The following is a 14,514-nucleotide window of genomic DNA, read 5'->3' on the forward strand; positions in this document are numbered from 1 at the left end:
ATAGAGTGGTAGTATACAATAGAGTGGTAGTACACAATAGAGTGGTAGTATACAATAGAGTGGTAGTACACAATAGAGTGGTAGTATACAATAGAGTGGTAGTACACTATAGAGTGGTAGTACACAACAGAGTGGTAGTACACAATAGAGTGGTAGTACACAATAGAGTGGTAGTATACAATAGAGTGGTAGTACACAATAGAGTGGTAGTACACAATAGAGTGGTAGTACACAATAGAGTGGTAGTATACAATAGAGTGGTAGTACACAATAGAGTGGTAGTACACAATAGAGTGGTAGTATACAATAGAGTGGTAGTATACAATAGAGTGGTAGTACACAATAGAGTGGTAGTACACAATAGAGTGGTAGTACACAATAGAGTGGTAGTACACTATTCAAAGGCAATACAGAATATGATGGCAGTGGGCAGTATCAATTACACATACAGAGGTGATAGTAAAAGTCAGCGATAATAATAGATATTTACCCAGCGGCAACAGGGGTCAAGCTCCCGAGATGGGCTAGAAAGGGAATCAGGGATGATGATTGATCCTCGCATGAAAGCTGGTTCCAATGTGATGAAAAGTGTGAGAGATACCCAAACACACTCTTGTCCTACTATATATATACAGCTTAACAAGATACTGGGAAGTTCCACATAGTTTATCGGCACTAGAACACTAAAACAAGTTGCCATAACATATCACTGTCCGTGGTATACCGGACCGTAAGTTTACACACCACACTAGCATCTTATCTGTTTTGGTGGATAATCGAGACTGATTCCATACAGCATAAAAGGAAAATTAGTGATGCAAATATGAATGGATGAATGAAAATCAGTTATGACACCAGGTGTTTTATCACAACATTCAATTGGAGTGAGTGAGTATGGTTTAATGCCGCTTTTAGCAATATTCAAGCAACACTTGAAATGGGCTTCACACATTCTGCCCATGTCAGGAATCAAACTTGTGTCTTCGGACCAAAGAGGGAACACTTTAACCATTAGCCTACCTGACATCCCCAAGCTGAAGTCGGATACAAATATGAAAGGATCACTGAAAATCAGTGAAGAATTTTAAAATTGCAACAAAACCCTTTCCATAATCCTAAGACAGCTGCCACCATCCAATGATGATCCATCCATTGATGATCCTGCCAATGATGATCCAGCCATTGATTTTATGATCCAGCCAATGATGATCCAGCAAATGCTTACCAAGCCAATGATGACCGAGCCAGTGATGAGCAAGCCCATGACGACCAAGCCAATGATGACCCAGCCGTTGATGATCCTTCCAATGATGATCCAGCCGATGATGACCCAACCATTGATGATCCAGCCAATGATGATCCAGCAAATGCTGACCTAGCCAATGATGATCCAGCCAGTGATGACCCAGCCATTAAGGATCCAGCAAATGATGATCCAGCCAATGATGATCCAGCCATTGATGATCAAGCTAGTGATGATCCAGCCAGTGATAACCCAGCTAGTGATGATCAAGTCAATGATGTGGGTATTGAGGATCCAGCCAACGATGATCCAGCCAATGATGACCTAGCCAATGATGATCCAGCCAATGATGACCCAGCCATTGATGATAGAGCCAACGATGATCCAGCCAATGATGACCTAGCCAATGATGATCCAGCCAATGATGACCAAGCCAATGATGACCCAGCCATTGATGATCCAGCCAATGATGACACAGCCATTGATGGTCCAGCCAATGATGACACAGACAATGATGACACAGCCGTTGATGGTCCAGCCAATGATGACACAGACATTGATGATCCAGCCAATGATGACCCAGCCATTGATGATCCAGCCAATGATGACACAGCCATTGATGGTCCAGCCAATGATGACACAGACATTGATGATCCAGCCAATGATGACACAGCCATTGATGATCTAGCCAATGATGCTCCAGCCATTGATGTATGGAAAAGTCATGGATTGTATATCCTAAATGTAAGGATGGGCATGGATGAAATCGGGGACAAGTAACTTGTACATGTTATAGTTTATACTTTAGTCTACAGTTATAGATTATGCTATTGCCTCTTTTAATGTCTTCCCTTGCATCACTCAGCTTTCTGTCTCCGATTCTGATCCTTTGTTTTCAGATGTGCATTGTGCCACAACTCTATCTACTAACCGTTCATACCGCCCTTATAATCAAGATTGGTCTTTTTGACAAATTATCATTAAAGTGATCAAGATAAGAAAATGGATCAAGAATCTCTCTCCACAGTTTCTTGATAACCTAAACATGAAAGACATTAATCAAACCAATGCCCGTACAAACAATTTGCCTGAAGACAAAGAGTGAAGTTGAAATAAAAACGGCGTTTCTCACATCAGCTAGAGACACATGTGATGAACATTAAGTGTATAGTACAAAGGGTTATGAAAAGGAGAAAATATCTAAGACTTGGTTTGGACGTGAGTGCCAGGTAGCACGTGGACACTATTATGTAGCAAAAAGAACATCTACAGCATGTTCGATATCGCAGACATGCGTCAAATGACAACTGCAGATAACATAGGACTTCAGAAAGCCAGTAGATCATACGAGATGGTGTTTGTATAATGGAGTTACAGAAGAAATTTGATGCTTTGCATCTCAATGATAACAAGTATTTTGGGGAAATGCTCAAGCAGAGAAAACGTGACGAGAGACATCCGCCCCTTGACAAACTGATTGATTATTTCAAAGATATAAACAATCACCATAAAGCAGACAATGATCAACAGAAGGTACAGTTCCTGATGAGGCTAATGGTTGTCTTGATCGTCCAATTACAAAGGAAGAAATAGTGTCTGCAGTTGAACAGTTAAAAACCAACAAATCAAGTAGAGTTGATAATAACATTAACGAAGATACTAAGAGCTCTATTGACAAAATGATTGTTACCTTTACTAACTTATTCAACAACATACTTGGCGCATGATATTTCCTTGAACTAAAACGAGTTATTAGACCTATATATCACCCTCAGAACAGCCCAATCACTTGGTATTTTCTCAATCTCTTACTCAAAGTGAAAGTCAAAGATATTTATTGCATGTAAAGCCTCCGGCCCATATACAAGAGAGTTATAAATAAGTAGTTTACATATTTGGATATATACTCATGTTTAACAATTTGTTTCTGAGGGAAATTGCATTGTTAACATATGTAGCCAGTTTTAGTATGACAGCAGCATCTTTTGAAGAAAGGAGAGAAATAAAAGCAGGCACAGGATAATTTGATAGATAGCGTTCTGGTATAAACTTTCATCTTAGATCACAATAAGGAGATACAAAAGTAAAAGGAATTTCATTTTCTATAGCTGAATGACATAATGGGCACTGTCTCTTCGACTTTTCAGTGGACATTTGTCTTCCTTCGTTTATCATGAAATCTAACAATCCAAGCCTATATTGAATAAATGGACGTCGACGGTGATGCCCATGTCGTCTAAATGTACAAGCATATTATAAGCAAGTTTGAGGATTCGACGTTCATGCATTCCAAGAATATTAAACCAGTATTTCAAGCATCTAATTTGGGAGTTGATGTATAACGGGTATCTGTCGCACTCGCCATATATCATACAATTGGGTGTTGATGGACCAACTGATAAGATGGCTAAAAGATGTAGCTTTTCGAGACAATCGCATCGCTGAAATCCCCATACTTCTGATGCATATAAGAGGATTGGTTGGATTCGGGCATCAAATAGTTTTAAAAATATATTCGGTGTAAAAGCTCCTACTTTCTGCGAGACAGACATTACACTGATTAAGGCCTTTTTTGCACGTGATGTTAAGACCGAGACACTTTTCTTGAAGTTCATTGTATGGGCAAACATTACACCAAGATATGTATAATGGCTCAGAACATTAACATCATGTTTACCATCGAAAAACTATCTTTCATTCAGTGACACCTGACCCCCTCTTCTGAAAATGACAATATTTGTTTTATCATAGTTAACCGATAGTTTCCACACTTTGGAGTAACATTCTAAAATGTTAAAAAAAAATTGTAGTCCAACAACTGAATATGATACTAAAACGACATCATCGGCAAAAAGAAGCATCAACATTTCTATAACATTTGGGAACATTTGAATACCATGTTTACCGTTAGCCATAATTTCGTAATATAATTCATTAATAACAAAAGAGAACAATCTCGGGCTCAAGATACATCCTTGTCGTAAGCCACAGGACAGTCAAAGAAATCGGTTACATCGTCACCACATCGTACACATGATTAAATATTTGAATACATAGCTTTTAATATAGAGTACATTTTCCCCTAAAGGCTAGTAGTTCTTAAACAGTGCCATAGTTTATAACGATCAACTGAGTCAAAAGCTTTTTTAAAATCGACAAAGGCTACATACACTTTGTGTTTACGTCGTGATAGACATTTGTGGATTATTGCATATAATGTGAATATATGATCTGACGTTGAGTACTTTTTTTCTAAAACCAGCTTGAGTTTCGGGAATCTTATCACGCATGTGAGCCGAATTCGTAAATTCGTAATCCTGGAATTAAGTACTGATGTAAAAATCTTTCCAAGAATTCTTATTAAGGATATTCCCCTATAATTGTCTGGGTTGTTAAACTCTACTTTCTTGTGTATTGTAATAATTACCGAACAAGACCACTGTCAAACATCGTATTGAAACATTTCTGAAGAACATTTGGAACATTTTATCATTTCAACCACAATATGGTCAGGACCATCAGCTTTCCCACTTTTAGATCATTATAACACGAAGAGGAAACATCAATAATATCGTCAAACACATCACTGTCAGTGTTGAAAACAGTGTCATTTGAAAAAAGTTTTCATAAAGTATATAAGCCAATAAGCCTGTGAGATACTAACTTTTCTATTTGTCTGCTTTTTAAATGAACGTATTTGTTTCCAGAACTTAGAGGGAGAATGGATAGTATCACTCAGGTTTTTAGCCTACGTTTACACAAGTAAGATCTATTTTTCCTACAGCAGGATTTATAGTGATTTCTCTTTTTACAGTATATGTTTCTATTAGAAACAGTACGTCTACGTCTAAATGTTCTCAATGCTTTTCGAGCATCTCGTCTAGCAATCTTACATTCGTCACTTAATGGGGCATTGCTATGTTGATAACGCATAATTCTAGTTCTTTTCCTCATACAATCTGCAGAATCTAAGATAACATGGACGAAATCATCTATAGCCCTATCTATGTTAAAATCCAGTTTACTCAAAAGTAGTTGATTACAACAGAGCATCCTCTCCTACAGGCTGTTCAAAAACGTTTCACAAAGAGATTCATTCCAAACAATCTTTTCTTTAAAGCATGCAGATGTTGGCATACCATTTTGGTTGTTCACGTTTGGTAATTTACATGTTAATTCTACTGGTAAATGATCGGACTCTACACGATCTCTAATGTTGAACATGTCAATGTATTGGAACACATCCGGAGAACAGATAAAGTAATCATTTACACAACATCCCTGGTGACCACAATATGTATATTCCCCTTCTGCGTCTTCATATACCCCGCCGTCAACAATAAATAGCTGGAATGAATAACACATGTCTAACAATATCTGCCCAAATTTGTTTATCACACTGTCTTGGGATTTACGATCATCAACAGGTAGATCTTCCTCCTCACTAAATGGAATGTTGTGTTTATCAAAAGCATCTTCAAAGTTAGCATGTGGGTTGTTTTGTTCACCTGTACGTGCATTCATATCACCACAAATAACTGTGTAAGAATCACTAAATTCTGAAAGGTTTTCTAATAAGAACTGATCAAGCAGTTCAATGTTACATTTAGAGTTACGATCGTGATAGTATAGCGACCCCAACGGTGGGATATACGTACATATCAAATTTATATTTCTGCCAACAGAGCCCAATTGGTTTGCTACTTTAAAGCATACAAAATTATTGATATCTGATGTTATTAGCCTGCAAAACTTACTAATTGAATGTTGGATACAAAACTCGGCATCAACAGATATTTTCAAAATCTTTTCAAGTTTTTAATCATGGTGCTCACGTGATTTGAACCAGTTCGCGAAGTAAGACTCGTCTTATCACAATATAGATCTTCATTATCGATCACATCGCCTGACTGGGGGACGCAACTGTTTTAGGCCAATGCAAGTGATATGAGAGGTGTAATCTGACTGGTCAATAGGAGGGACATAGAAGGGACATAACTCGTAATAGCCACTGGTGGTGCTAAGATCGAGCCCAGATATTCCGACCTGGTTCTACAAGGGTGGAAACTGGACTTTTACAGTCAGTTAACGCCCTTGCCTCGCGAAGATGCTTACCCCCACATGCCGTCAGCAGCAGAGTGTCGACAGATGTCGGGCAAGTGGTATGATGGAATAAATAGCTATATTACACGATCTCTTGATTCTATAAAACGTAATCCCAAACAATATGTAGGCAATGACATTTGGAACATGTTTAAGGTTGTGAAGTTCGTCAATCCCATATCTCCCGAAGGACATAAATTACTTTCTACACAACATGGGCTTGAGAAACATACGACAGCCCCAGCACACCCTGCTCTGATAGCATTTGTAGCCCGATTTAATTTGTTTGGTTATTTAAGAATGTAATAACATCTCAAGGGTTAGTTAATATATAAAAAAAACTCTCCACGTTCACATACCCTAAAAACAATGGAAAAAATTCCAGCGTTGGGTAAATCAAGAAATCACCTCCAACAACTACAGCTAGTTTTCTCATTTACCAGATGTGATATTGAGAAGAAGTGCTATTGTTAATAATGGTTCTGCTACCAGTGCTTGTAAAGTTGTTCAAGGACGAACTGAGACTTTCCATTTTCTGGCCTAGTTTTGCTTGCTCTTTCTGCGTAGATCTGTGGATCTTCTCATCCACGGCCCTGTCTGAAAACAGTAACAAGCACACTACAGCAGTTGGGAAGTTATTATTCAATTTCACATCAGGTCTGGACATGGAGAACTGGAATCCTTGCATATGATACATTCCCAAATGCCAGAATGTGTTATAGATGTCAGTATACCTTTTTATTTAAATATTACCTCGAACCTATTTGCATAAGTTAGATGACTATTGAATTTGGCTTGTCTTCATGTTTGACTTCCCAACTAATTCGAGGCTATTTTCGAATGACGTGACGGAATCCAAACTTGATTCTTGATTCTTTATCCTTTTCTTATTCTTGTGATGTAGAAACATTGGATTGATTGTAACAAATAGAAAGAATTTCAGTGGGTATATGGCTTTTAAGTTCCTTAAGTTAACACTTTTACTTCATAATACAGCAATATTATATAAGGTTGGGTTTGTTTACTTCACAAAGGCATGTACATTTGACAATAATGTTAATTACAGCACAAACTTGGAAATTACACAAAGCAAGGAAAAAAACAGGAAGCTTAATATTCCATATACCTTTCATAACAACTTTAAGCCATGAGAATACTTATGAACATTGTGGGTTCGAATCCCGGTTCACCCCGATTATGTTCCTAGGTTTGTCAGCACCATACCCGTGCTTGTGGGTTTCACCGAAGTGGTAAACGTCTGAGACCTGCATCACTTCGGGCTTTCCTCCCACATTAAGCTGACACGCCGCGATATAACTGGAATACTGTTAAAAGCGCCGTGAAACCCAACTCACTCACTCATGATAAAGTTGAGGTCTAGGTCATATTTCCATAAACCAAGTCTAAATCCGCCATAAGACCTAAATTATAAAGAATTAAGTTACTGTGTATGGTAGAAATTAAGAAGATGCATTTACAAATTCCTTTTATATGAATTGTCAAATAAGTGAATATATATGCCTTACCATTACTTTATGACCTCACAAACATTCCTCTTATGACTTCCCCATGCATGTTGCTCAAACATGGTGATTTGACCACACCAATCTGCGATTATCTCCCTTCGTATTAAGTTGATATAAAATGGGCACATGATAAAAAATGAACCATAACATTCAAAACCAGGAAATACAAATAAACATCTTAACCATTACAGTTATTCAACATTGTATAATACTGTTGTTATATGCAATAGACAATTTGTGGATGTATTATAAACCATATGTTATACCTCCTTAACCAGTTGAGCTATCACAACTGAAGGGAAATGGAAATAAGCATGTTGACCATTACAACGTCATTTCACGCCTATCTTGTGACCTTGAATTTCATTCCATATTTGTTGAAGTTGTAATCTGATAGCCAATCCCAGGTCAATTTGAGACGCTGATATAGTCGAATCTGAGTTCATCCAAATTGAGGCACATATGTTACTAGTAAAGTGAACAGTCAGGTGATCCATCAGAACTATGAGGATATACACTGACGAACAAAAACAACTTCTGTCGAACTCTTCAAGATGCTGTATACAGGCGTGTTTTGCAGCTACTGGCGGACACGCAGTTGTAATCATTCCATTTCCATCTAATCAGAGTGACCATATTGTGTTTACAGTAACTGCAATCTGACAGTGTGGCTTTAACATCAACCATATTGTGTTTACAGTAACTGCAATCTGACAGTGTGACTTTAACATCAACCACATTGTGTTTACAGTAACTGCAATCTGACAGTGTGACTTTAACATCAACCATATTGTGTTTACAGTAACTGCAATCTGAAAGTGTGACTTTAACATCAACCATATTGTGTTTACAGTAACTGCAATCTGACAGAGTGACTTTAACATCAACCATATTGTGTTTACAGTAACTGCAATCTGACAGTGTGACTTTAACATCAACCATATTGTGTTTACAGCAACTGCAATCTGACAGTGTGACTTTAACATCAACCATATTGTGTTTACAGTAACTGCAATCTGACAGTGTGACTTTAACATCAACCATATTGTGTTTACAGCAACTGCAATCTGACAGTGTGATTTTAACATCAACCATATTGTGTTTACAGTAACTGCAATCTGACAGTGTGACTTTAACATCAACCATATTGTGTTTACAGTAACTGCAATCTGACAGTGTGACTTTAACATCAACCATATTGTGTTTACAGTAACTGCAATCTGACAGTGTGACTTTAACATCAACCATATTGTGTTTACAGTAACTGCAATCTGACAGTGTGACTTTAACATCAACCATATTGTGTTTACAGCAACTGCAATCTGACAGTGTGACTTTAACATCAACCATATTGTGTTTACAGTAACTGCAATCTGACAGAGTGACTTTAACATCAACCATATTTTTGTTACAGTAACTGCAATCTGACAGTGTGACTTTAACATCAACCATATTGTGTTTACAGAAACTGCAATCTGACAGTGTGACTTTAACATCAACCATATTGTGTTTACAGTAACTGCAATCTGACAGAGTGACTTTAACATCAACCATATTGTGTTTACAGTAACTGCAATCTGACAGAGTGACTTTAACATCAACCATATTGTGTTTACAGTAACTGCAATCTGACAGTGTGACTTTAACATCAACCATATTGTGTTTACAGTAACTGCAATCTGACAGAGTGACTTTAACATCAACCATATTTTTGTTACAGTAACTGCAATCTGACAGTGTGACTTTAACATCAACCATATTGTGTTTACAGAAACTGCAATCTGACAGTGTGACTTTAACATCAACCATATTGTGTTTACAGTAACTGCAATCTGACAGAGTGACTTTAACATCAACCATATTGTGTTTACAGTAACTGCAATCTGACAGTGTGACTTTAACATCAACCATATTGTGTTTACAGTAACTGCAATCTGACAGAGTGACTTTAACATCAACCATATTGTGTTTACAGTAACTGCAATCTCATGGTGTGACTTTAACATCAACCATATTGTGTTTACAGTAACTGCAATCTGACAGAGTGACTTTAACATCAACCATATTGTGTTTACAGTAACTGCAATCTGACAGAGGGACTTTAACATCAACCATATTGTGTTTACAGTAACTGCAATCTGACAGTGTGACTTTAACATCAACCATATTGTGTTTACAGCAACTGCAATCTGACAGTGTGGCTTTAACATCAACCATATTGTGTTTACAGTAACTGCAATCTGACAGTGTGACTTTAACATCAACCATATTGTGTTTACAGTAACTGCAATCTGACAGTGTGACTTTAACATCAACCATATTGTGTTTACAGTAACTGCAATCTGACAGAGTGACTTTAACATCAACCATATTGTGTTTACAGTAACTGCAATCTGACAGAGTGACTTTAACATCAACCACATTGTGTTTACAGTAACTGCAATCTGACAGTGTGACTTTAACATCAACCATATTGTGTTTACAGTAACTGCAATCTGACAGTGTGACTTTAACATCAACCATATTGTGTTTACAGTAACTGCAATCTGACAGTGTGACTTTAACATCAACCATATTGTGTTTACAGTAACTGCAATCTGACAGAGTGACTTTAACATCAACCATATTGTGTTTACAGTAACTGCAATCTCATGGTGTGACTTTAACATCAACCATATTGTGTTTACAGTAACTGCAATCTGACAGAGTGACTTTAACATCAACCATATTGTGTTTACAGTAACTGCAATCTGACAGAGTGACTTTAACATCAACCATATTGTGTTTACAGTAACTGCAATCTGACAGTGTGACTTTAACATCAACCATATTGTGTTTACAGTAACTGCAATCTGACAGAGTGACTTTAACATCAACCATATTGTGTTTACAGTAACTGCAATCTCATGGTGTGACTTTAACATCAACCATATTGTGTTTACAGTAACTGCAATCTGACAGTGTGACTTTAACATCAATCATATTGTGTTTACAGTAACTGCAATCTGACAGTGTGACTTAAACATCAACCATATTGTGTTTACAGTAACTGCAATCTGACAGAGTGACTTTAACATCAACCATATTGTGTTTACAGTAACTGCAATCTGACAGAGTGACTTTAACATCAACCATATTGTGTTTACAGCAACTGCAATCTCATGGTGTGACTTTAACATCAACCATATTGTGTTTACAGTAACTGCAATCTGACAGTGTGACTTTAACATCAACCATATTGTGTTTACAGTAACTGCAATCTGACAGTGTGACTTTAACATCAACCATATTGTGTTTACAGTAACTGCAATCTGACAGAGTGACTTTAACATCAACCATATTGTGTTTACAGTAACTGCAATCTGACAGAGTGACTTTAACATCAACCATATTGTGTTTACAGTAACTGCAATCTCATGGTGTGACTTTAACATCAACCATATTGTGTTTACAGTAACTGCAATCTGACAGTGTGACTTTAACATCAACCATATTGTGTTTACAGTAACTGCAATCTGACAGAGTGACTTTAACATCAACCATATTGTGTTTACAGTAACTGCAATCTGACAGAGGGACTTTAACATCAACCATATTGTGCTTACAGTAACTGCAATCTGACAGTGTGACTTTAACATCAACCATATTGTGTTTACATTAACTGCAATTTGACAGAGTGACTTTAACATCAACCATATTGTGTTTACAGTAACTGCGATCTGAAAGTGTGACTTTAACATCAACCATATTGTGTTTACAGTAACTGCAATCTGACAGTGTGACTTTAACATCAACCATATTGTGTTTACAGTAACTGCAATCTGAAAGTGTGACTTTAACATCAACCATATTGTGTTTACAGTAACTGCAATCTGAAAGTGTGACTTTAACATCAACCATATTGTGTTTACAGCAACTGCAATCTGACAGAGTGACTTTAACATCAACCATATTGTGTTTACAGTAACTGCAATCTGACAGTGTGACTTTAACATCAACCATATTGTGTTTACAGTAACTGCAATCTGACAGAGTGACTTTAACATCAACCATATTGTGTTTACAGTAACTGCAATCTGAAAGTGTGACTTTAACATCAACCATATTGTGTTTACAGTAACTGCAATCTGACAGTGTGACTTTAACATCAACCATATTGTGTTTACAGTAACTGCAATCTGACAGTGTGACTTTAACATCAACCATATTGTGTTTACAGGAACTGCAATCTGACAGTGTGACTTTAACATCAACCATATTGTGTTTACAGTAACTGCAATCTGACAGTATGACTTTAACATCAACCATATTGTGTTTACAGTAACTGCAATCTGACAGTGTGACTTTAACATCAACCATATTGTGTTTACAGTAACTGCAATCTGACAGAGTGACTTTAACATCAACCATATTGGGTTTACAGTAACTGCAATCTGACAGTGTGACTTTAACATCAACCATATTGTGTTTACAGTAACTGCAATCTGACAGTGTGACTTTAACATCAACCATATTGTGTTTACAGTAACTGCAATCTGACAGAGTGACTTTAACATCAACCATATTGTGTTTACAGTAACTGCAATCTCATGGTGTGACTTTAACATCAACCATATTGTGTTTACAGTAACTGCAATCTGACAGTGTGACTTTAACATCAACCATATTGTGTTTACAGTAACTGCAATCTGACAGTGTGACTTAAACATCAACCATATTGTGTTTACAGTAACTGCAATCTGACAGAGTGACTTTAACATCAACCATATTGTGTTTACAGTAACTGCAATCTGACAGAGTGACTTTAACATCAACCATATTGTGTTTACAGCAACTGCAATCTGATAGTGTGACTTTAACATCAACCATATTGTGTTTACAGTAACTGCAATCTGACAGTGTGACTTTAACATCAACCATATTGTGTTTACAGTAACTGCAATCTGACAGTGTGACTTTAACATCAACCATATTGTGTTTACAGTAACTGCAATCTGACAGAGTGACTTTAACATCAACCATATTGTGTTTACAGTAACTGCAATCTGACAGAGGGACTTTAACATCAACCACATTGTGTTTACAGTAACTGCAATCTGACAGTGTGACTTTAACATCAACCATATTGTGTTTACAGTAACTGCAATCTGACAGTGTGACTTTAACATCAACCATATTGTGTTTACAGGAACTGCAATCTGACAGTGTGACTTTAACATCAACCATATTGTGTTTACAGTAACTGCACTCTGACAGTGTGACTTTAACATCAACCATATTGTGTTTACAGTAACTGCAATCTGACAGTGTGACTTTAACATCAACCATATTGTGTTTACAGTAACTGCAATCTGACAGAGTGACTTTAACATCAACCATATTGGGTTTACAGTAACTGCAATCTGACAGTGTGACTTTAACATCAACCATATTGTGTTTACAGTAACTGCAATCTGACAGTGTGACTTTAACATCAACCATATTGTGTTTACAGTATCTGCAATCTGACAGTGTGACTTAAACATCAACCATATTGTGTTTACAGTAACTGCAATCTGACAGAGTGACTTTAACATCAACCATATTGTGTTTACAGTAACTGCAATCTGACAGAGTGACTTTAACATCAACCATATTGTGTTTACAGCAACTGCAATCTCATAGTGTGACTTTAACATCAACCATATTGTGTTTACAGTAACTGCAATCTGACAGTGTGACTTTAACATCAACCATATTGTGTTTACAGTAACTGCAATCTGACAGTGTGACTTTAACATCAACCATATTGTGTTTACAGTAACTGCAATCTGACAGAGTGACTTTAACATCAACCATATTGTGTTTACAGTAACTGCAATCTGACAGAGGGACTTTAACATCAACCACATTGTGTTTACAGTAACTGCAATCTGACAGTGTGACTTTAACATCAACCATATTGTGTTTACAGTAACTGCAATCTGACAGAGTGACTTTAACATCAACCATATTGTGTTTACAGGAACTGCAATCTGACAGTGTGACTTTAACATCAACCATATTGTGTTTACAGTAACTGCAATCTGACAGGGTGACTTTAACATCAACCATATTGTGTTTACAGTAACTGCAATCTGACAGTGTGACTTTAACATCAACCATATTGTGTTTACAGTAACTGCAATCTGACAGAGTGACTTTAACATCAACCATATTGTGTTTACAGTAACTGCAATCTGACAGAGTGACTTTAACATCAACCATATTGTGTTTACAGTAACTGCAATCTCATGGTGTGACTTTAACATCAACCATATTGTGTTTACAGTAACTGCAATCTGACAGTGTGACTTTAACATCAACCATATTGTGTTTACAGTAACTGCAATCTGACAGAGTGACTTTAACATCAACCATATTGTGTTTACAGTAACTGCAATCTGACAGAGGGACTTTAACATCAACCATATTGTGCTTACAGTAACTGCAATCTGACAGTGTGACTTTAACATCAACCATATTGTGTTTACATTAACTGCAATTTGACAGAGTGACTTTAACATCAACCATATTGTGTTTACAGTAACTGCGATCTGAAAGTGTGACTTTAACATCAACCATATTGTGTTTACAGTAACTGCAATCTGACAGTGTGACTTT

At 36.8% G+C, this 14,514-nt stretch overlaps 1 protein-coding gene across 1 annotated transcript; it reads left to right on the forward strand.

The window, feature by feature from the left end:
• Positions 1-545: 545 nt before the first annotated feature.
• On the forward strand, positions 546-2,023 carry LOC125384114 (germ cell nuclear acidic protein-like). The gene is made up of 2 exons (XM_048402552.1): positions 546-588; positions 1,200-2,023. Exons 1-2 carry the CDS (start codon positions 546-548, stop codon positions 2,021-2,023), a joined length of 867 nt encoding a protein of 288 aa, XP_048258509.1.
• Positions 2,024-14,514: the final 12,491 nt, after the last annotated feature.

Source organism: Haliotis rufescens, unplaced genomic scaffold (genome assembly GCF_023055435.1).
Source record: "Haliotis rufescens isolate VD_foot unplaced genomic scaffold, xgHalRufe1.0.p SCAF_268, whole genome shotgun sequence".
NCBI lineage: Eukaryota > Metazoa > Mollusca > Gastropoda > Lepetellida > Haliotidae > Haliotis > Haliotis rufescens.